The sequence below is a fragment of the Stenella coeruleoalba genome (genome assembly GCF_951394435.1).
Source record: "Stenella coeruleoalba genome assembly, chromosome: 16".
Taxonomy (NCBI): Eukaryota; Metazoa; Chordata; class Mammalia; order Artiodactyla; family Delphinidae; genus Stenella; species Stenella coeruleoalba.
In genome coordinates, this window is record NC_137162.1 from 35,421,671 (window position 1) to 35,442,036 (window position 20,366).

The 20,366-nt window shown below is 41.3% G+C and overlaps 1 protein-coding gene across 2 annotated transcripts in view; it reads left to right on the plus strand.

Moving 5' to 3' along the window:
* Positions 1 to 420: 420 nt before the first annotated feature.
* Positions 421 to 20,366, plus strand: part of HTR7 (5-hydroxytryptamine receptor 7) — a 92,913-nt gene continuing 72,967 nt past the window's right edge. For both annotated transcript variants that reach the window (XM_079899659.1, XM_079899660.1), the window contains exon 1: positions 421 to 1,082. In XM_079899659.1, coding sequence (XP_079755785.1) covers positions 541 to 1,082 — 542 coding nt within the window. In that variant the 5' untranslated portion in view covers positions 421 to 540. The remainder of the gene's footprint in view (positions 1,083 to 20,366) is intronic.

Here is a 20,366-nt window from a genome sequence, read left to right on the forward strand (position 1 = left end):
TGCCCAGCCGGGGAAACCCGTCCCGGAGCCCGGGGCGGGCGGGCAGCGGCCGGCGGCGGCGGCGGCGGCGGCGGCGGCGACGGGGACGCGGCGCGGTTGCCGCAGGGGAGCGGCGGCGGCGGCGGCGGCGGCGGCGGGCGCGAGGGGCGGGGCGCTCTCCGCAACTTCTGCCGCTGCCTCCCGGGCGCTCTCGGCCGAGCCACTCGGCGGCTGAAGTCTGCGAGCGGTACGAGCGGTGCGGTGCGGCCAGCCGAGCCCGGCCCGCCGGCCCCTGATCCCGCGCGTCCCGGGGGTCCGTCGGGTGCTGGAGGCGCCTCCCGCAGGGAGTCCCCGGGTGGCCGCGCTCCCGCGTCGTCCGCTGCTGTTGGAGGACCGGGACGTGCGGGGCCGCAAGGCCGGGCCGGGGCGCCCTCCAGCGGACTGCGCGGGCCCCATGGCTGGGCCGAGCGGAGCGGAACCGACGAGGTGAAGCCCCCGGGCCGGCAGCCGGAGCGCGTGGCGGGGGCGCCGGCTCCATGGGCAGCGACGCACAGCGGCACGATGATGGACGTTAACAGCAGCGGCCGCCCGGACCTCTACGGGCACCTCCGCTCTTTTCTGCCAGAGGTGGGACGCGGGCTGCCCGACCTGAGCCCCGACGGCGCCGGCCCGGTCGCGGGCTCCTGGGCGCCGCACCTGCTGCACGGGGTCCCTGAGGTGACGGCCAGCCCCGTGCCCACCTGGGACGCACTCCCGGACAATGCCTCCGGCTGCGGGGAGCAGATCAACTACGGCAGCGCCGAGAAAGTTGTGATCGGCTCCATCCTGACGCTCATCACGCTGCTGACGATCGCCGGCAACTGCCTGGTGGTGATCTCTGTGTGCTTCGTCAAGAAGCTCCGCCAGCCCTCCAACTACCTGATCGTGTCCCTGGCGCTGGCCGACCTCTCGGTGGCCGTGGCGGTCATGCCCTTCGTCAGCGTCACCGACCTTATCGGGGGCAAGTGGATCTTTGGCCACTTCTTCTGCAACGTCTTTATCGCCATGGACGTCATGTGCTGCACGGCCTCGATCATGACCCTGTGCGTGATCAGCATCGACAGGTAAGGGCCGGGCTGCCCCGTCCCGGGGTCCGCCTGGGGATGTGCTGGCAGCTCAGCCCCACACACTTGCCTTTCTTGGTCGGATAAACCAGACTCCCCTGTGGGAGGAAGGGCTGCGCTTACCCCCCCCGCCCCCCACATCAACCCGACACCAACCAAACAACTTCAGTTACAGCGTAGCCTATATACACCTTTAAAAGAAGAGCTCGAAATGTTCTGGTTTACGGTAGTGAGAATTTTAAGACCAAAGTTAAGAGTATTTTAAGCGTTAGAAGTTCCACCAGGGGGTCCCTTGTCTTGGTTTTCAGAAGGAAGGGATTTGATCCTCTCTGAGCCTGACAAACCCTTGCTGTGAGCCTGAAAGAATCAGTTCTTACTTTAAGAAATCAGCGGGAGAAAAGCCACCTTGCTTTCCTGATTGCACAAGCTACTTCTCAGGCCAATAAAAAGACCTAGAATGGCCCCCAAATTGGGGGGTCTACATGTTTTAACGTTGCACCTCTATGATTGCTGATTCTGAGTCACATTCTTTTGGAAGTCTGGTTTTACTGTCTGGCAAGGCTGTCTGTATCCTCCAGGCTTACTGGAGCCTTATTCCCTGTCTGAATGGTTGGTTCTAGCATTTCATCATATCCCTTGGGAATCTTCTCTTGAGAACTCCCCCACTGGAGTAATTGAAACAGAGGCTGACTGTCAGTCAGGGATGCTGGGGGAAAAAATTCCTGTCTTGGATGTCAGATTGGAATAGGAGACCTGCAAGGTTTCTTCAGACTCTAGGATTACAAGATTCTGCGGTGGAGCTAGTCGTTGGTCCTAGAAATATTGTGCAGTTGACAACTTGAAGTACGGTCCTAATGCTCGGGCAACAAAACAACTCTCTGCTTCTCTGGAGACTGAAATAGTAAAACCTTAATATTCACAGTTGGAGTTTTGCTAGTGTTTTAAAACCAGCACAGGCTGGTATCCTGTTGTGTTTAATGATACAGAGAAACAGTTGCTTATTTTCTTAGTGGACCTACAGAACCTTTAAACGTGTAGACCTTACAGCAAAGGAGAAGTAATTGATGCCTCCACACTTAAAATGAGAGTGTCTCAAAGGATGGTGTAGCACAAAACTGAAGTTTTCCTCCTTTTCCTCCCTGTAAACACTGCTATATTGTGTGTGTGGGTTTTTTTTTGTTTGTTTGTTTTGTTTTTTAATATTTAACATGTTGTGCTATTTTACTGCTTGGCCAGTGTTTATAGTTACTGAAGGAAGGGGATATTTTCAGGGAAGAAAAATACATTGTATTTGCATTTAGTTAAAGATCTAGATTATTTAAAAAAATTGATCCTGCCATTTTGTATGTTATGTTAGGAGCTTCTAATAGCAAACAAGGAATGATTTTTAAGAGTAGAGCATGAACTGCATACGTGAGAATATTAGCTCCAAACTTGACAGCTGAAGTTCTGAATGACTGTAGTTAAGCATGACCACAGATATGCATTTACAGTCTGACTGCAGTCTGGCTGTGGCAACAGGAACGGGAGAGTGCAGTCAATGTACACAGTAAGTATATGCTTGAATTATAAGCGTAAAAATCCGACTGTTCATCCAACGAAAACGGTGCTTCTTGCATGAATGGAGTCCTTTTAAATGGAACTTAGTGTAATAAAGCGAATAACAATTTCTGCTGCAAGTAATGCATTTATAAGCTTTTTTCATTTCGTAATTGATAAATGATAAACAAACAGCACAGTGTGCTAATTTGTCTCCTAGGATGACCAGGTTTGGGTGGGACCACACTGAGATTCCTGTACATGAGCTAAAGGTTTTCTTTACTCATGATGCACATGTGACTTAGCAGCAGCAGGAACATCTCCAATACAGAGATGAGGTTAATCCTTTCTTTTTTTTAACATCTTTATTGGAGTATACTTGCTTTACAATGGTGTGTTAGTTTCTGCTGTATCACTAAGTGAATCAGTTATACATATGCATATGTCCCCATATCCCCTCCCTCTTGCATCTCCCTCCCACCCTCCCTATCCCACCCCTCTAGGTGGTCCTAAAGCACCAAGCTGATCTCCCTGTGCTATAAAGCTGCTTCCCACTTGCTATCTGTTTTACATTTGGTAGTGTATATATGTCAATGCCACTCTCTCACTTCATTCCAGTCCCAGCTTACCCTTCCCCCTCTTGAGAATGTCCTCAAGTCCATTCTCTACGTCTGCGTCTTTATTCCTGCCCTGCCTCTAGGTTCTTCAGAACCATTTTTTTTTCTTTTTTTAGATTCTATATATGTGTTAGCATATGGTATTTGTTTTTCTCTTTCTGACTTACTTCACTCTGTATGACAGACTCTAGGTCCATCCACCTTGGCCAGAGCTTCTAATTTCTTTGTCAGCTCTATCCTTACGATTGTCACAAATTGTGTTAACATAGGGATGAAGATTCTGTCTCTTAGTTTTTTTTATGAGAATTGCCCCATTGGTGAATTCTGCTTAACACTTATCTTAGAAGATGAATATGTCATTTATTTAGATAAAATGAAGAATTTATAGCATCGGAAGACACAGATTGCCTTTCTTCCAAGAACACACAGAACTAAAAATGAGCAAAAGGAAAATGCATTTGTTATCGGTTGACTGATAAGGTGCATTATTTCTATTTTTTCTTCAGTTCCATTGTGGAATATGGCCAATGATATAAAAGTGTGCTAAGAAAATATGAAAAGAATTTAATCTTCATTCATCCATTTATCCATTCTCTCTCGGGCACCTAATATGTGTTACGCTGTGCTTCGTGCAGCATAAGCAAAGATGAATAATAATATTCTGAGCCCATGCTATATTACAAGAATTTGGTTACCTGTTGGGCATTTAACCTGTCTAAAATGGAACATTTGATTTTTCTTAACCCCTCCCCACCATGCTGGGATGCTTTCCCAGCCTTTTCCAATGGAATTTCATGCCCTTCTTCTTCACAGGCTTCAACACTCTGATCCCCACCATTTATAGATAGTGACCCATGATCATTGAAAAAGTAGCAGCCATTGGATGGAAACTACTTTGTCTTTCCACCACCAAACGATTTTTCCTGCATCTCTACCGTTTTTATTTCCTTCCAGTTAAAAAACAAGAAGACACTGTATCCCAGCAAAGACCAAACCACCTTCACATCCTATTCCCTCTCACATTCTGGAGGACTTCGTTTTTCCCTTGAGCCCTCATCTCTTCTTTGCCTTCAGTGTTGCCTCTCAACAGGGTCAAGCTTGATATTCCATTTTTAAGAACTCCTTCTTTGGCTTCACTCCTCCCTCCAGTTACTGCTCCACTTCACAGTTAAGCTGCTCTTTAAAGAACTGTGACCACAACCTGACTTTATTTCCTTACTCCTCAGATAGGTGCGTTTGACCCTCACTAGGTCTGCTGTAATACTTTAACTGGCCTTCCTGATTCCACTTCTGTCCAGTCTTCATCCATTGCCTATGAAGAAGCTAGAATGATCTATTTTTTTTAAAATGGTTTTAAGTGAGATAACATTTCCCTGTAGTGAAATGCACAGATATTAAATGTACATTTTGATGAGTTTTGACAAATGTATGTACCCATGTAACCAACACTCCAAATAAGATATAGAATATTTTGTCATCCCGGAAAGTTTCCTTGTGCCCTTTTTAGAATAATCTTTAAACAATAGAGGTCAAATTATCTTTTATTTACAGTTCAAAAACATGCAAAACAGTTCTATATATTGTTTAGGTGAACTGACATAAGGAGTCAAAGTATAAAATAGTTCAGAGGAATGGTGAGCACCAAATTCATGAGAGTAGTTATCTCTGGTGGGGTGGGTGGAGGTGTAATCAGGGAGTAACATACATATCAATGATATCGGTCATACTTTGTTTCTTAATCTTGATGCTTGATACAGTCTTGTTATCCTGCATATAACTTTCTGTACTTACGAAGTATATTTTCAAACGATTTTTTGAAATACATACAGAAAAGTGAGCAATCCTAAATGTAGAGCTTGATGCATTTCCACTAAGTGAACCCATGGAGGTAATCTGCAGCTAGATCAAGAAATTGAACATCACCAACCTCCTAGAGGTCCCCTCTTGCTCTTCTCCAGTTTCTAATACTCCCAAAGATAACCATTGTCCTGACTGTTAGCATCATAGATTAGTTTTTCTTGGATAAAACCTCATAAAATGGCATCATATAGTGTGTACTCTTAAATCTGGCATCTTTTGCTCAATAATAATGTCTGCTGTGCGATTCATCCATAGTTTTTAGCCTGTCAATGTTTTATTCATTTATTTTTGCTGAGTAGTATTCCATTTAATTTGCTTATCAGTTCACCTGTAGATGGTCATTTGCATTGTTTCCATTTTCTATATGTCACTAACAGTGCTTCTATAAATATTTATTTATGTCATCCTGTGTACATATTGTCATTCCTTTTGGGTAAATATAACACTGGATTATAAGGTACCTTATTGAATTTTAATTCTATATACCCCCTGACATCTTTTGTGTTATTGTCATGCATTTTAATCTATATATTTTAAAAACCTATTAGATATTATCTTTATTGTTATTTTAAGCAGTCAGTATTCATTCTTATTTACCCACATGGTTACCTTTTCCACTGCTCTTTATTTTTTCCTATATTATCATGCCTTCGTCTGGGATCATTTTCTTATGCCTGTTAGACTTTCATTAGCATTTTTTAAAGTGAGGGTTTGCTGGTGACAGATCCTCTCAGTTTTTACTTATCTAAAAATGTCTTAATTTTACTATCATTTTGAATGATATTTTCTCTAAGTATGGAATTCTATGTTTGAGTTTTTGTTCAGCACTTTAAAACATTATTCCATTATCTTCAGGCTTCCATCATTTCTGTTGAAAAATTAGTCATTTACCAACATTGTTATTACTTCTTTGAAGATAATGTGTCTTTTTTCCTCTGGCTGCTTTCAGGATTTTCTTTTTGTCTTTAGTTTTTATACATTTTTCTGTGATGTCCCAAGGTTTGGCATTATTGATTATTTTCTGTTGTTTATTTGCTGTCAACCCTGCTGAGGTTCTTAGTAACTTTTGTATTTGTGTATTGATATCTCTAATCAGTTTGCTAGTATCTCTTTAAATACTTTTACTATCCTCTTCTTTCTTCTTCTGCGTGTTCAAAGTTACATAATTTAGATTGTTTTACTTTATCACACATGTATCTTACACTCTTTTCTTTCTTTTCCATTTTATATTTTTCTCTGTTCTTCAGCTTTGAAGAATTTTGACCTACCTTCCAATTTATTAATCATCTCTTCTGCTCTGTTTAATAGGTTGTTTGCTCTTATCTATTGAGTTCTTAATTTTAGAGTACTAGAAATTATATTTGATCTTTATTTTTTGCATTTGATCCTTTTTATTGATTCTAACTCTCTGGTGAAATTCTTTGCCTTTTCACTGAATTTCTCCAACTTGCTATTTTACTTCTGAGCATATTAATCATAGTTAGACTCTTTTTCTACCAACTCTAATATCTGAATCACTTGTGGTTTCTTTGTGTGTGATCTTTCCCCCCCCCCAACCCCGCCCTCAGCTCTGGGTTTTGGCTTTGTGTCTTGGCATGCTTAATAAACTTTAATAGTATACTCAACGTTTTGTATGAAAAACTGTGGATGTTGTATATGATGTTATTCTACTCCAGAGAAAATAGCTTCTAGGCAGGCATATTGGGGGACTGATTATTGTAATCCAGTTAGGGACTTAGCTGACCGTAGGCTTTGTTTTAGTTTTGATAAAGCTGTGTCTGCCACTGGCCAATGCCTCTTTCTAAGGTGTAGCTTTCTTGGAACTTCAGCTAAGAGCATAGGGGGTTCTCAATGACTTCTCCCCTTGGCTAGTTCAGAACTCTGTTTCTTTCTCTCCTTAGCAGTGGGAGACTATCAAAACTCTCACTGAAAGTTTTTTTGGGAGATTTCTCCTTGGCTTCTTAGCCTCCTGCCCTGCACAGCTTCAGAATTCAGCAAATGTCTTGAGAGGAATACGAGCCAAGTGTTGGGCATAGTTTTCTGTTCCTTCCTTCTTATTTGGATCTTGGCATCTCAGGTCTCTAATTTTTGTTTTTCTTTCCTCAAGAGACTACCAAAATTTCTTCTGGTATTTTTGCCTCTTAATAGCATTTCTGTTGAGGCTTTTTGCCTAGATCCTCAGCTCCTTACCCCTCACCTAGTTTAGGCAAATGTCCCAAGGTAAAGAGTGGCTGCAGAATTTTGGCTCATCTCTTTGTGGTTCTCTCATTTCTAGGATTTTGTCCCCTCCACTCCTGGTTTTCTCAAAAACTCTGTTATGCCTTTAGGCAGGGGTGTGTGTGTGTGTGTGTGTGTGTGTGTGTGTGTGTGTGTGTGTGTGTGTGTGTGTGTATTTGTGCTTTATCCAGCTTTTCTAGTTGTTTTCAGCAGAAGCATTGGTCTGAAGCATTAAGCAACCCCATCATAGGTAGAACTGGATGTGTGCCTGAAAGATTTTAAATGTATGCAGATATAGAAATATAATGATGTAAATTTTGTGCTTAAAACCCTTCATTGGCTTTTCATTTCACTAGGAATACAATTCAAAGTCTTTAGCACACCTACAAGGTCCCTGATTTATTCCTCCCTTACTTCCCAACAACATTTTGTACTGTATTTCACCTTGCTTTCCATAGTATAGTCATATCGACCTTTTTCAGTTTCTCCATCATGCCAAATTCTTCCTACATCAGGCCTATTCCATGTAAGCCCACCAACTAATATATTTGCAATACTATGATTTCATGTCTGGAGTTCTGTTCCCTAATACATGTTTTTTGATCCCAACTTGGATAGCTTAAAAGTGTTAAACCCTCTAAGATGGCAACAATTAAAATGTCTGAAAAATACCAAATATTGGCGAGGATGTAGAGCAGCGGGAACTTTCGTACGTTACTAGTGGGACTGTGAATTGGCGAACTACTTTGAAAATAGTTTGCCATTATCATGTAGTGTTGATGATACATACACCCTATGATTCTGGGATTCTATTATTTTACCACTAGGTATATGTCAGAGAGACTCTTGTCACCAGAAGTCTTGTACAAGAATATTTATAATATCCACAAATTTGAAACTCCCAAACTTGAAATAATATATAAGTGTATCTGTAGTAGAATGGATAAATCAATTGTGGAACATTCACAGAATAGAATACTATTGAGTAGTGGTTATCAAACTTGAGCATGCATCAGAACTATCTGGAGGACTTATTAAAACACAGATTACTGGACCCCATTCCAAGAGTTTCTGGTTCAGTAAGTCTGGGGTGGAGCCCAATTATTTGCATATTTTCATTTAAACAAATTCCCCAATGATTCTGATGCTCCTGGTTTTGGGACCTTACTTAGAAAACTGTTGCTATATAGCAATGAAAATTGTTGTAGTAAAATGAATCTCACAAAGTAATGTAAACAATTTTTTATTATAAAATTTTTGAAACTTATTTAAGAGTCAAGAGTATAGTATAAAGAGCCTAATCTATCCATCGCCTAGCTTCAACAGTGATGAATTTATGACCACCGTATTCAAAGTATACTTTGCAACTCCTCCTTCCTCACAGTATTTTAACTCAGATGTCAGACATCATGTAATTTCACCCATAAATTCTTTGGGGCCACAAACATAATGCTGAGCAGAAGAAGTGGAGTCCAGAAGAACACATGATTCCATTCATATAAAAATGAAAGAAACAACATTGTTTAGAGACATACATAAGTGTAAATATCGTAAAGAAAAGGAAGGAAGTACACATCACGAGAACAAGGATAGTAGTTAATTACTTCTGGGTGGGAAGGAGGGGTGCTGTGATCAGAGAGGTGTGCTTTTGAGGTGGTGTAATGTTTTATCTCTTGCCTGTAGAGGTAGTTACATGAGGGTTCACTTTAAAAATTACTATTAAAATATTCATGTATATTTTAGGCACTTTCCTACATATGTATTTTGTTTTACATTAAAGGGACAGAAGTATTTATTTGATGACACCTTGTGAGGTGTATATGAATTTACATCAGATGTATGGTTAATCTGAGCGGATACAGTTATTGTTTTAATGCTCTCAGCATCCATTAGTTTTTAGCCTCATGTTTGAGGGCAGGGGTCATTTTTGGGTTGTCCACAGTTACAGGAACTCCTGTGGCTAACTTGCAAGAGCCATAAGCTTGAGTTCTGACTGGTGTCTGGCTGAAGCCTTGCTTCCTTGCCAGGTACTATGACTCATTTGCTTCGATGATCTGAGTTCTGCTCTTGGCCTTAATTCTGCTGTGATCAGCAGTGCAGGGTGCATTCTGGTGTCTCTGGATCCCCTTTATCTTTGAAGGAAGTCATCCTTGCTCATCTCTAAAATTAATTTTCAGCTTGTATATACACCTTAAGAGTTGATAGAATCCTCTTCTTTCGGTCTTTTTCTCCATCTTGTCACCTGGGCTGTGAGTAGGGTGGCTAGAGCTCTGGCCTTCATCTTGGTCAAGACAGACAACCAGAGCCACACTTGGGAAGGAGAAGCAGTGCACTGGGAGGGTAGCCGGGATTCTGGAGGACTGTGGACGCCACAGGATTGCGGGACTCTGACTTCTTACTGATGGATGAACAGATACCATCATGTTGTCTGTCATAACTGCTAAACCTAAGTGCCAGTTTCTTATCTTATGTGCTTATCCTTCACACCATTGTCCATATACACTTCCTAAAACATCATTGTGAGGTGTCACTGTGCCATTCTCCTTTAGGAATAACAACTACCATTTTTGAGGGTCTTTTGTGCTACATAAATTTCTAGAGATTCACATAATATCTCATTTAATCTTCACAACACCTTTGTAAGGGCATTTATTGAGGCCTGTGCTGTCATTGAGGTCGGCTGGCCAAAGGTATAGGAGACAGAGTGTGAACATTTTAAATCCCATTCTGTAGATGAGGAAGCTGAGGGAACACACACATTGTATGTGGCAGGAACACCATCTGAATCAAAAGCCCATATGTGTTCCTCTACATCATTGTAGCCATTGTCTGCTATATAAAGAGAACATTGTTAAGATAGCATTCAAGGCCTCTTGTGACGTGACGCAGCCTTCTTTATAGCCTCAATCTGACTAATCCCATCATAGGCATCCTCCCTTTTAACAAGATGTCAGAACAGAACTAATGTTCTTACCCCCCAAACTTCTCCCTCTTCCAAGGTTCCCATCCCAATAAGTGGCATCAGGCTGCACCCATTTGCTTTGCTAGACATTTAGGTATCACTTTTGAAACTTTCCACCCAGCCCTCCCCTGTCACCAGTGCATCGCCAGGTCCTGCTCACTGTCCCTTCACTTTTCTTCTCCCCAGTCCCAGCGCCAGACACTCAAGCCAAGCCTCTGCCATCTTTCACTTGGACCATGCGAAGTAGCCTCCCAGGGCTTTCGTGTATCTACCCTTGCTGCACATTAATGCAGAGTGTGTAACCTTAGCTGCACGTTAGAATCGCCTGGGCAATGCTCGGAGCCCATCTCTAGAGATCCTGATGTAATTGGTCTGGGTGGACCTTGGCATCAGTATCTTTGAAAATATCCCCCAGATGATTCTAATGTGTATCCAGCCAGAGGGAGAAGCCCTGAGTTACCGTGATCTTGTAAAAATGCAAATGCGATTCTATCCATGGTTCCCAAAGTTTACTTGCACATTAGCATCACCTAGGAATCTTCAAAAAATTCCAAAGCCCATACCCAGGCCATACACAAACCCAACTGATGCACAGTCTCTGGGGGTGAGACTCATGCATTATATTCTGGAAGCTCCCTAGGTTAACCCAATGTGCATACAGGTCTGGACGCTGCTGAACTATGCTGTTCTCCTCTTCAAACTCTTTAATGGGTTAATGAGTTCCCCTGCTCTTGGGATAAGATCCTAAAATTTTAATATGATTGAAAAGATCTTATAATCTGACTTCTGCCTATCTCACTAGATCAGGGGTTGGCAATTTTTTTCCACAAAGAGCTAGATAGTAAATATTTTAGGCTTGTATGCCATATAGTCTCTGTCGCAGCTCCCCAACTCTGCCACTGTAGTGTGAAAGCGGCTATAGACAATATGTAAATGTACGGGCATGGCTGTGTTCCAGTAAAACTTTATTTATGGCTACTGTAATTTGAATTTCATAAGATTTTCACAATGTTATTAAATATTAGTCTTTTTAATTTCTTTCAACTATTTAAAAATATGAAAACATTCTTAGCGTGTGTGTGTGGGGAGGCTATACAAAAACAGAAAGGGACCAGATTTAACCCTGCTGGAGTTTGCCGACTTCTGCCAAAGATTCTGTTCAAGTCAGTTCAATTCTCTAACTATCGTGTAGGTCGTCTCTCTTCCTCCCCTGCCCCACTTCCCCCCCCACCCCCCATATTCTGGCAACTCTGAGCTTGTTTCTATTCCTTGAGATTTTGCAATTCAGGGACTTCACAAGTCTTTTTATTGCCTACTCCCCACCCCACCCCGCTGACACACTTATGTGCCTCTTGGGCTGGTTCATTCTTACCACTCTTCAGACAGGTCCTCAACTAGATGTTACTGCCTCATGGAAGCATCCCGAGAATCCCCAGACTATCTTAGACAGTCTTATAACTCCCTGCGTGTTTTCTTTCTTGCACTCACCTCAATTTGTAATGACTGGTTTGTGAAATTAATTGTAATGGATTCATGATTTGTGGGGTCATCCATACAGCAGGCATGGTAGGACCAGGGTCTCTCTTGTTGGAGACTGAATCCCCAGCCCCCAGCATAGTACTTGGCACATAGTAGGTGTTCAGTTAATCCATGTGGATTGACTGAGGAAGGAAGGAAGGAAGAGAGGGAAGGTGGGTGCCTCTGATTCCCAAATGTCTGGCCTTGCCTTCTTTTTTTTTTTTTTCTTTTTTACTATTTTTTTTTTTGCGGTACTAGGGCCTCTCACTGCCGTGGCCTCTCCCATTGCGGAGCACAGGCTCTGGACGCGCAGGCTCAGCGGCCATGGCTCACGGGCCTAGCTGCTCCGCGGCATGTGGGATCTTCTCAGACCGGGGCATGAACCCGTGTCGCCTGCATCGGCAGGTGGACTCTCAACCACTGCGCCACCAGGGAAGCCCTGGCCTTGCCTTCTTATTCTCCAGCTTCTTATGAAATATTCTTCTTGGTGAAGTTTTTTAGGGAAACCAAATTAGAGTCAGGAGATTGTATAATGAAACAGAAACAGCGTGGAGGCAATGGGACAGTCCCAAGGGGTCGTCCCATCAAGGCATGGTAGGCTGGTGAGTCACTTTCTGCTCTACACGTGGGTGAGGAACACTGACATAAACAAAGCCCTAGTGATGCAAAAGATTTAGCAGCTTAGAGCCAGGAGTCAGCTCTTTATTGTCATCATTGCTGTGCCATGAAGCAGGGTGAAAAGGCAGACAAAATGAAACAAAAATCCCAGATCCTTTTCGTTTCAATGAACAAAACATATTTCGACCAAGCTCATGCATCCCAGAAGGAAAGCCATAGGTGTCAGGCATGAAGGAGATACCCAAGTAGGGAAGCACAGTAACTGACAGTCACAATATCATTTATTGAGCACGTACTATGTGCCGGGCCCAGTGCCACGGGATTTATGTGATGCATCTCATTTCATCCCCATGACCACTCTGTGGTTACTCTCATCCCTGCTACTCCTGCAGGATGAGGAAAGGGAGGCTGAGAGAGGTTAAGTAACTTGCCTAAGAGCACACAGGGGGAAAGCAGTGAATCCTGCTTGGCTGAGGGAAGGTCTGACTCCAGCTCGGAGGGCTGTTGGCTTTGTGAACATCATCTCTGAACCATGTCAAGTGATAAGTGTTTTCTCCTGCTGTTCAGACAGGACAGTGATGATGTTAATAATAATTATTATTATATTCATATCAGTCCGTAGTCTCTTATCTAATATCCTTGGGGCCAGATGTGTTTTGTCACATTTTTCTCTAGTGTTCATCTGTGGTATCTCCCACTCCAGTCCATCTGTTAGCTTTGGGGTTATGGTCAAGGTGAGGTCGCTGTGGAATGTTAAGATCCACATCTTCATAGTTTTAAGTTAGATGAGTAGGAGGTCCTAACAAAGAGGCCAAGTGTATATACGTGTGTGTGTGTGTGTGTGTGTGTGTGTGTGTGTGTGTGTGTGTGTGAGAGAGAGAGAGAGAGAGAGAGAGAGAAGAGGGATGGAGAGAGGGTTAGGTAGGTGGTGGGGATATGGATGGAGAGAGAGAAAGAGGGAGGAGAGGGGAGAGGGAGAGAGAGGATACATGGGCGAGCAAGCTAGAGGAGATGGTGGGGGTGAGATTTATTTACTAAGCAAACCCTTGTTGTTTGCCTACTGGGTATTGAAGTACTGTGGGGATACAAAGCTGAATAAAGACGCAGCCTCGTCCTCAAGGGGTTATCTAGTTGAGCCTAAATTAAGATTATTTTATTCACACACCAGAAAATTTGGACCTTTAAAAAGTTAGGTTGTACGTGTTGCTTTGCAGTCAATCCCTGTGTGATATGACCTTTCTTGAAAGAGTTTATGAGTCATTTAGCTTCTGTTTGCAAACAATTGGCTAGTTTGAGCACTTCCATCAATAAAACCCCCAGTACTCTATGGTCTGTTTTTGAACAGCCTTTCTGTGCCTGGAGAGCTCTTGTTAAGGACTGCTGCAAAACGAGGACTGCTAGGTCAGAACTAAGCGCTCATGCTTCTGATGTTGCCTGTTCAAGTACAGGATGCCAGCCTCTGGGGGCTGAGCAGCTGTGGGACTTCGGGGGAACATCTCCAGTGCATCTATTTGGGGAGCTTATTTTTGCCCATTTAGCCAGTTTGTATTCTCACTTTCATCCTGGCCTCTGTTCTGATTCAAATTCTGTATTTCTGGGCATTCTGATAGTATTTCCCAATCTTTCAAAGAGAGGCAGCTGGATAGCTTTCTTCCTTCCAAATGGTTCTTTCATGTGGAGCATCAGGCAGAACCGTCCACCTAAAGGGGGCTATCAATATTTATAGCCTATCATGGGGAGACTTAAATGGCATGCTTCAATCCATCTAGAATCAATCCAGCCCAGCTGCCTGAATATTTCAGAATTGTATTTTGGGAGATGTATGTTCTATACGTTTGGTTTGAAAAAGTCTCTGATATTCTCAAGAGAAGTCTTTGCAGATTCTCTCGTTTAATAAACAGATTACCTCACGGTTTTATACTTGATAGTTTTCTGAATACTGCCAGGCTCCTACCACTCTGGCTTCCTTTCTGGGTCACAAAGGTGATAGTCCTTTGTTAGCAATTTCTTCTTCTTTTTTTTTTTTTTGTATTTTATTTTATTTATTTTTTTATACAGCAGGTTCTTATTAGTTATCCATTTTACACATATTAGTGTATATATGTCAGTCCCAATCTCTCAATTGATCACAACACCCCTCCCCCCGCTGCTTTCCCCACTTGGTGTCCATATATTTGTTCTCTACATCTGTTTCTCTAATTCTGCCCTGCAAACAAGTTCATCTGTACCATTTTTATAGGTTCCACATATATACGTTAAATACGATATTTGTTTTTCTCTTTCTGACTCACTTCACTCTGTATGACAGTCTGTAGATTCATCCACGTCTCTACAAATAACCCAATTTCATTCCTTTTTATGCCTGAGTAATATTCCATTGTATATATGGACCACGTCTTCTTTATCCATTCATCTGTCAATGGGCATTTAGGCTGCTTCCGTGACCTGGCTATTGTAAATAGTGCTGCAATGAACACTGGAGTGCATGTGTCTTTTTGAATTATGGTTTTCTCTCGGTATATGCCCAGTAGTGGGATTGCTGGGTCATATGGTAATTCTCTTTTTAGTTTTTTAAGGAACCTCCATACTGTTCTCCATAGTGGCTGTATCAATTTACATTCCCACCAACAGTGCAAGAGGGATCCCTTTTCTCTACACCCTCTCCAGCATTTCTTGTTTGTAGATTTTTTGATGATGCCCGTTCTAACTGGTGTGAGGTGATACCTCATTGTAGTTTTGATTTGCATTTCTCTAATAATTAGTGATGTTGAGCAGCTTTTCATGTGCCTCTTGGCCATCTGTATGACTTCTTTGGAGAAATGTCTATTTAGGTCTTCTGCCCATTTTTGGACTGGGTTGTTGGTTCTTTTAGTATTGAGCTGCATGAGCTGTTTATATATTTTGGAGATTAATCCTTTGTCCGTTGATTCGTTTGCAAATCTTTTTTCTTAATTTTTTTTTTTTTTTTGCAGTATGCGGGCCTCTCACTGTTGTGGCCTCTCCTGTTGCGGAGCACAGGCTCCGGACGCGCAGGCTCAGTGGCCATGGCTCACGGGCCTAGCCGCTCCACGGAATGTGGGATCTTCCCAGACTGGGGCACAAACCCATGTCCCCTGCATCGCCAGGTGGTCTCTCAACCACTGCGCCACCAGGGAAGCCCCGTTTGCAAATATTTTCTTCCATTCTGAGGGTTGTCTTTTCATCTTGTTTGTAGTTTCCTTTGCTTTGCAAAAGCTTTTAAGTTCCATTAGGTCCCATTTGTTTATTTTTATTTTTATTTCCATTACTCTTGAGGTGGATCAAAAGAGATCTTGCTGTGATTTATGTCGAAGAGTGTTCTTATGTTTTCCTTTAAGAGTTTTATAGTATCCAGTCTTGCATTTAGGTCTCTAATCCATTTTGAGTTTATTTCTGTGTATGGTGTTAGGGAGTTTTCTAATTTCATTCTTTTACATGTAGCTGTCCAGTTTTCCCAGCATGACTTATTGAAGAGACTGTCTTTTCTCCATTGTATATCCTTACCTCCTTTGTCATAGATTAGTTGACCATAGGTGCGTGGGTTTATCTCTGGGCTTTCTATCCTGTTCCATTGATCTATATTTCTGCTTTTGTGCCAGTACCATGTTGTTTTGATTGCTGTAACTTTGTAGTATAGTCCGAAGTCAGGGCGTCTGATTCCTCCAGCTCCGTTTTTTTTCCTTCAAGACTGCTTTGGCTATTCGGGGTCTTTTGTGTCTCCATACAAATTTTAAGATTTTTTTGTTCTAGTTCTGTAAAAAATGCCATTGTTAATTTGATAGGGATTGCATTGAATTTGTAGATTGCTTTGGGTAGTGTAGTCATTTTTACAATATTGATTCTTCCAATCCAAGAACATGGTATATCTCTCCATCTGTTTGTATCATCTTTAATTTCTTTCATCAGTTTCTTATACTTTTCTGCATACAGGTCTTTTGTCTCCCTAGGTAGGTTTATTCCTAGGTATTTTATTCTTTCTGTTGCAGTGATAAATGGGAGTGTTTCCGTAATTTCTCTTTCAGATTTTTCATCATTAGTGTATAGGAATTCAAGAGATTTCTGTACATTAATTTTGTATCCTGCAACTTTACCAAATTCATTGATTAGCTCTAGTAGTTTTCTGGTGGCATCTTTAGGATTCTCTATGTATAGTATCATGTCATCTGCAAACAGTGACAGTTTTACTTCTTCTTTTGCAATTTGTATTCCTTTTATTTCTTTTTCTTCTCTGATTGCCATGGCTAGGACTTCCAAAACTATGTTGAATAATAGGGGTGAGAGTGGACATCCTTGTCTTTTTCCTGATCTTAGAGGAAATGCTTTCAGTTTTTCACCACTGAGAATGATGTTTGCTCTGGGTTTGTCCTATATGTCCTTTATTATGTTGAGGTAGGTTCCCTCTATGCCCACTTTCTGGAGAGTTTTTATCATAAATGGGTGTTGAATTTTGTCAAAAGCTTTTTCTGCATCTACTGAGATGATGACATGGTTTTTCTTCTTCAGTTTGTTAATATGGTGTTTCACATTGATTGATTTGCATATATATAAGAATCCTTGCATCCCTGGGGTAAATCCTACTTGATCATGGTGTATGATCCTTTTAATGTATTGTTGGATTCTGTTTGCTAGTATTTTGTTGAGGATTTTTGCATCTATATTCATCAGTGATATAGGTCTGTAATTTTCTTTTCTTGTAGTATGTTTGACTGGTTTTGGTATCAGGGTGATGGGGGCCTCCCAGAATGAGTTTGGGAGTGTTCCTTCCTCTGCAGTTTTTTGCAAGAGTTTGTTTGAGAAGGATGGGTGTTAGCTCCTCTCTAAATGTTTATAGAATTCACCTGTGAAGCCATTTGGTCCTGGACTTTTGTTTGTTGGAAGATTTTTAATCACAGTTTCAATTTCAGTGCTTGTGATTTGTCTGTTCATATTTTCTATTTCTTCCTGCTTCAGTCTTGGAAGGTTATACCTTTCTAAGAATTGTCCATTTCTTCCAGGTTGTCCATTTTATTGCCATAGAGTATTGCCATAGAGTTACTTGTAGTAGTCTCTTAGGATGCTTTGTATTTCTGTGGTGTCTGTTGTAACTTCTCCTTTTTCATTACTGATTTTATTGATTTGAGTCTTCTCCCTCTTTTCTTGATGAGTCTGGCTAATGGTTTATCAATTTTGTTTATCTTCTCAAAGAACCAGGTTTAAGTTTTATTGATCTTTGCTATTATTTTCTTTGTTTCTATTCATTTATTTCTGCTCTGATCTTTATGATTTCTTTCCTTCTGCTAACTTTGGGTTTTGTTTGTTCTTCTTTCTCTAGTTCCCTTAGGTGTAATGTTAGATTGTTTATTTGAGATTTTTCTTGTTTCTTGAGATAGGCTTGTATTGCTATAAACTTCCCTCTTAGTTGCTGCATCCCATACATTTGGGATCATTGTGTTTTCATTGTCATTTGTCTCTAGGTATTTTTTGATATCCTCTTTGAGTTCTTCAGTGATCTCTTGGTTATTTAGTAACATATTGTTTAGCCTCCATGTGTTTGTGTTTGTTACAATTTTTCCCTGTAATTGATTTCTAATATCCTAGCGTTGTGGTCAGAAAAGATGCTTGATATGATTTCAATTTTCTTAAATTTACTGAGGCTTTATTTGTGACCCAAGATGTCATCTATCCTGGAGAATGTTTCATGCACACTTGAGAAGAAAGTGTAATCTGTTGTTTTTGGATGGAATGTCCTATAATTATCAATTAAATCTATCTGGTATGTTGTGTCATTTAAAGCTTGTTTCCTCATTAATTTTCTGTTTGGATGATCTATCCATTGGTGTAAGTGAGATGTTAAGGTTCCCCACTATTATTGTGTTACTGTTGATTTCCTCTTTCATAGCTGTTAGCAGTTGCCTTATGTATTGAGGTGCTAATATGTTGGGTGCATATATATTTATAATGGTTACATCTTTTTCTTGGATCGATCCCTTGATCATTATGTAGTGTCCTTCCTTGTCTCTTGTAACATTCTTTATTTTAAAGTCTATTTTATCTTATTTGAGTATTGCTACTCCAGCTTTCTTTAGATTTCCATTTTCATGGAATATCTTTTTCCATGCCCTCACTTTCAGTCTGTATGTGTCCCTAGGTCAGAAGTGGGTCTCTTGTAGACAGCATATATATGGATCTTGTTTTTGTATCCATTTAGCGAGCCTGTGTCTTTTGGTTGGAGCATTTAATCCATTCACGTTTAAGGTAATTATTCATATGTATGCTCCTCTTACAATTTTCTTAATTGTTTTGGGTTTATTTTTGTAGGTCCTTTTCTTTTGTGTTTCCCACTTAGAGAAATTTCTTTAGCATTTGAAGTAGAGCTCGTTTGGTGGTGCTGAATTGTCTTAGCTTTTACTTGTCTGTAAAGCTTTTGAGTTCTCCATCGAATCTGAATGAGATCTTTGCCAGGTAGAGTAATCTTGGTTGTAGATTCTTCCCTTTCATCACTTTAAATATGTCATGCCACTCCCTTCTGGCTTGTAGAATTTCTGCTGAGAAATCAGCTGTTAACCTTATGGGAGTTCCCTTGTATGTTATTTGTCGTCTTTCCTTTGCTGCTTTCAGTAATTTTTCTTTGTCTTTAATTTTTGCCAGTGTGATTACTGTGTGCCTCAGCGTGTTTCTCCTTGTGTTTATCCTGTATGGGACTCTCTGTGCTTGGGTGGCTATTTCCTTTCCCATCTTAGGGAAGTTTTCGACTTTAATCTCTTCAAATATTTTCTTGGGTCCTTTCTCTGTCTCTTCTCCTTCTGGGACCCCTATAATGCGAATGTTGTTGCGTTTAATGTTGTCCCAGAGGTCTCTTAGTCTGTCTTCATTTCTTTTCATTCTTTTTTCTTTATTCTGTTCTGCAGCAGTGAATTCCACCATTCTGTCTTCCCGGTCACTTATCCATTCTTCTGCCTCACTTATTCTGCTGTTTTTTCCTTCTAGTGTATTTTTAATTTCAGTCATTGTATTGTTCACCTCTGTTTGTTCTTTAATTTGTCTAGGTCTTTGTTAAACATTTCTTGCATCTTCTCGGTCTTTGCCTCCATTCTTTTTGCGAGGTCCTGGATCATCTTTACTATCATTATTCTGAATTCTTTTTCTGGAAGGTTGCTTATCTGCACTTCATTTAGTTGTTTTTCTGGGGTTTTACCTTGCTCCTTCATATGGTACATAGCCCTCTGCCTTTTCATTTTGTCTGTCTTCCTGTGAATGTTAGCAATTTCTTGACAGAAAAATTGCCTTTTCTTATTATGGGAGTCCTAGGGGATTCATCTAGTCACATCTTCAGTATTTATTGATTACTTAATCTTCATTGGTTACTCTTTTATATCCTCAGCAAAAGCAAATAAGGCCTCTGCTGTCTTGAATCTTACATTCTAGTAAGAATAAATAGGCAAGAAACATATAAACTAAACACACACACACACACACACACACACACACACACACACACTGATTCATTAGTAATAAGTGCCACATGGAGAATTAAAACAGAGTGATGTGTTAGAGTGGTTGATCATGGAAGGCCTGTCTGAGGAGGTGACATATACATCATGATGTAAATAATGTGATGGAGCTGCCTATGTGAAGATCAGGAGGAAGAACATTCCAGGCAAAGGCAGCAGCTGGTGCAAAGGCCCTGGGCCAGTGTGATTGGAGTAGAGAGATCAAAGGAAAGCCCAGAAGGAGATGAGAGTAAAGCAGTGGTCACAACTCATATTGGGATTTGGGACAGGTAAAGAGATTGGATTTTATTCTAAATGCAGTGGAGGCCTTGGAGAGTTTGAAGTCTTGGGTGACATGATCTGGTTTGTAATCTTAATAGTTCCTTGTGGTTACTTTGTGGAGAATGAAATGGAAAGTAGTGTGAGTGAAAGCTGGGAGACCAATGGGAAGGCTTCTGTTGTTGAG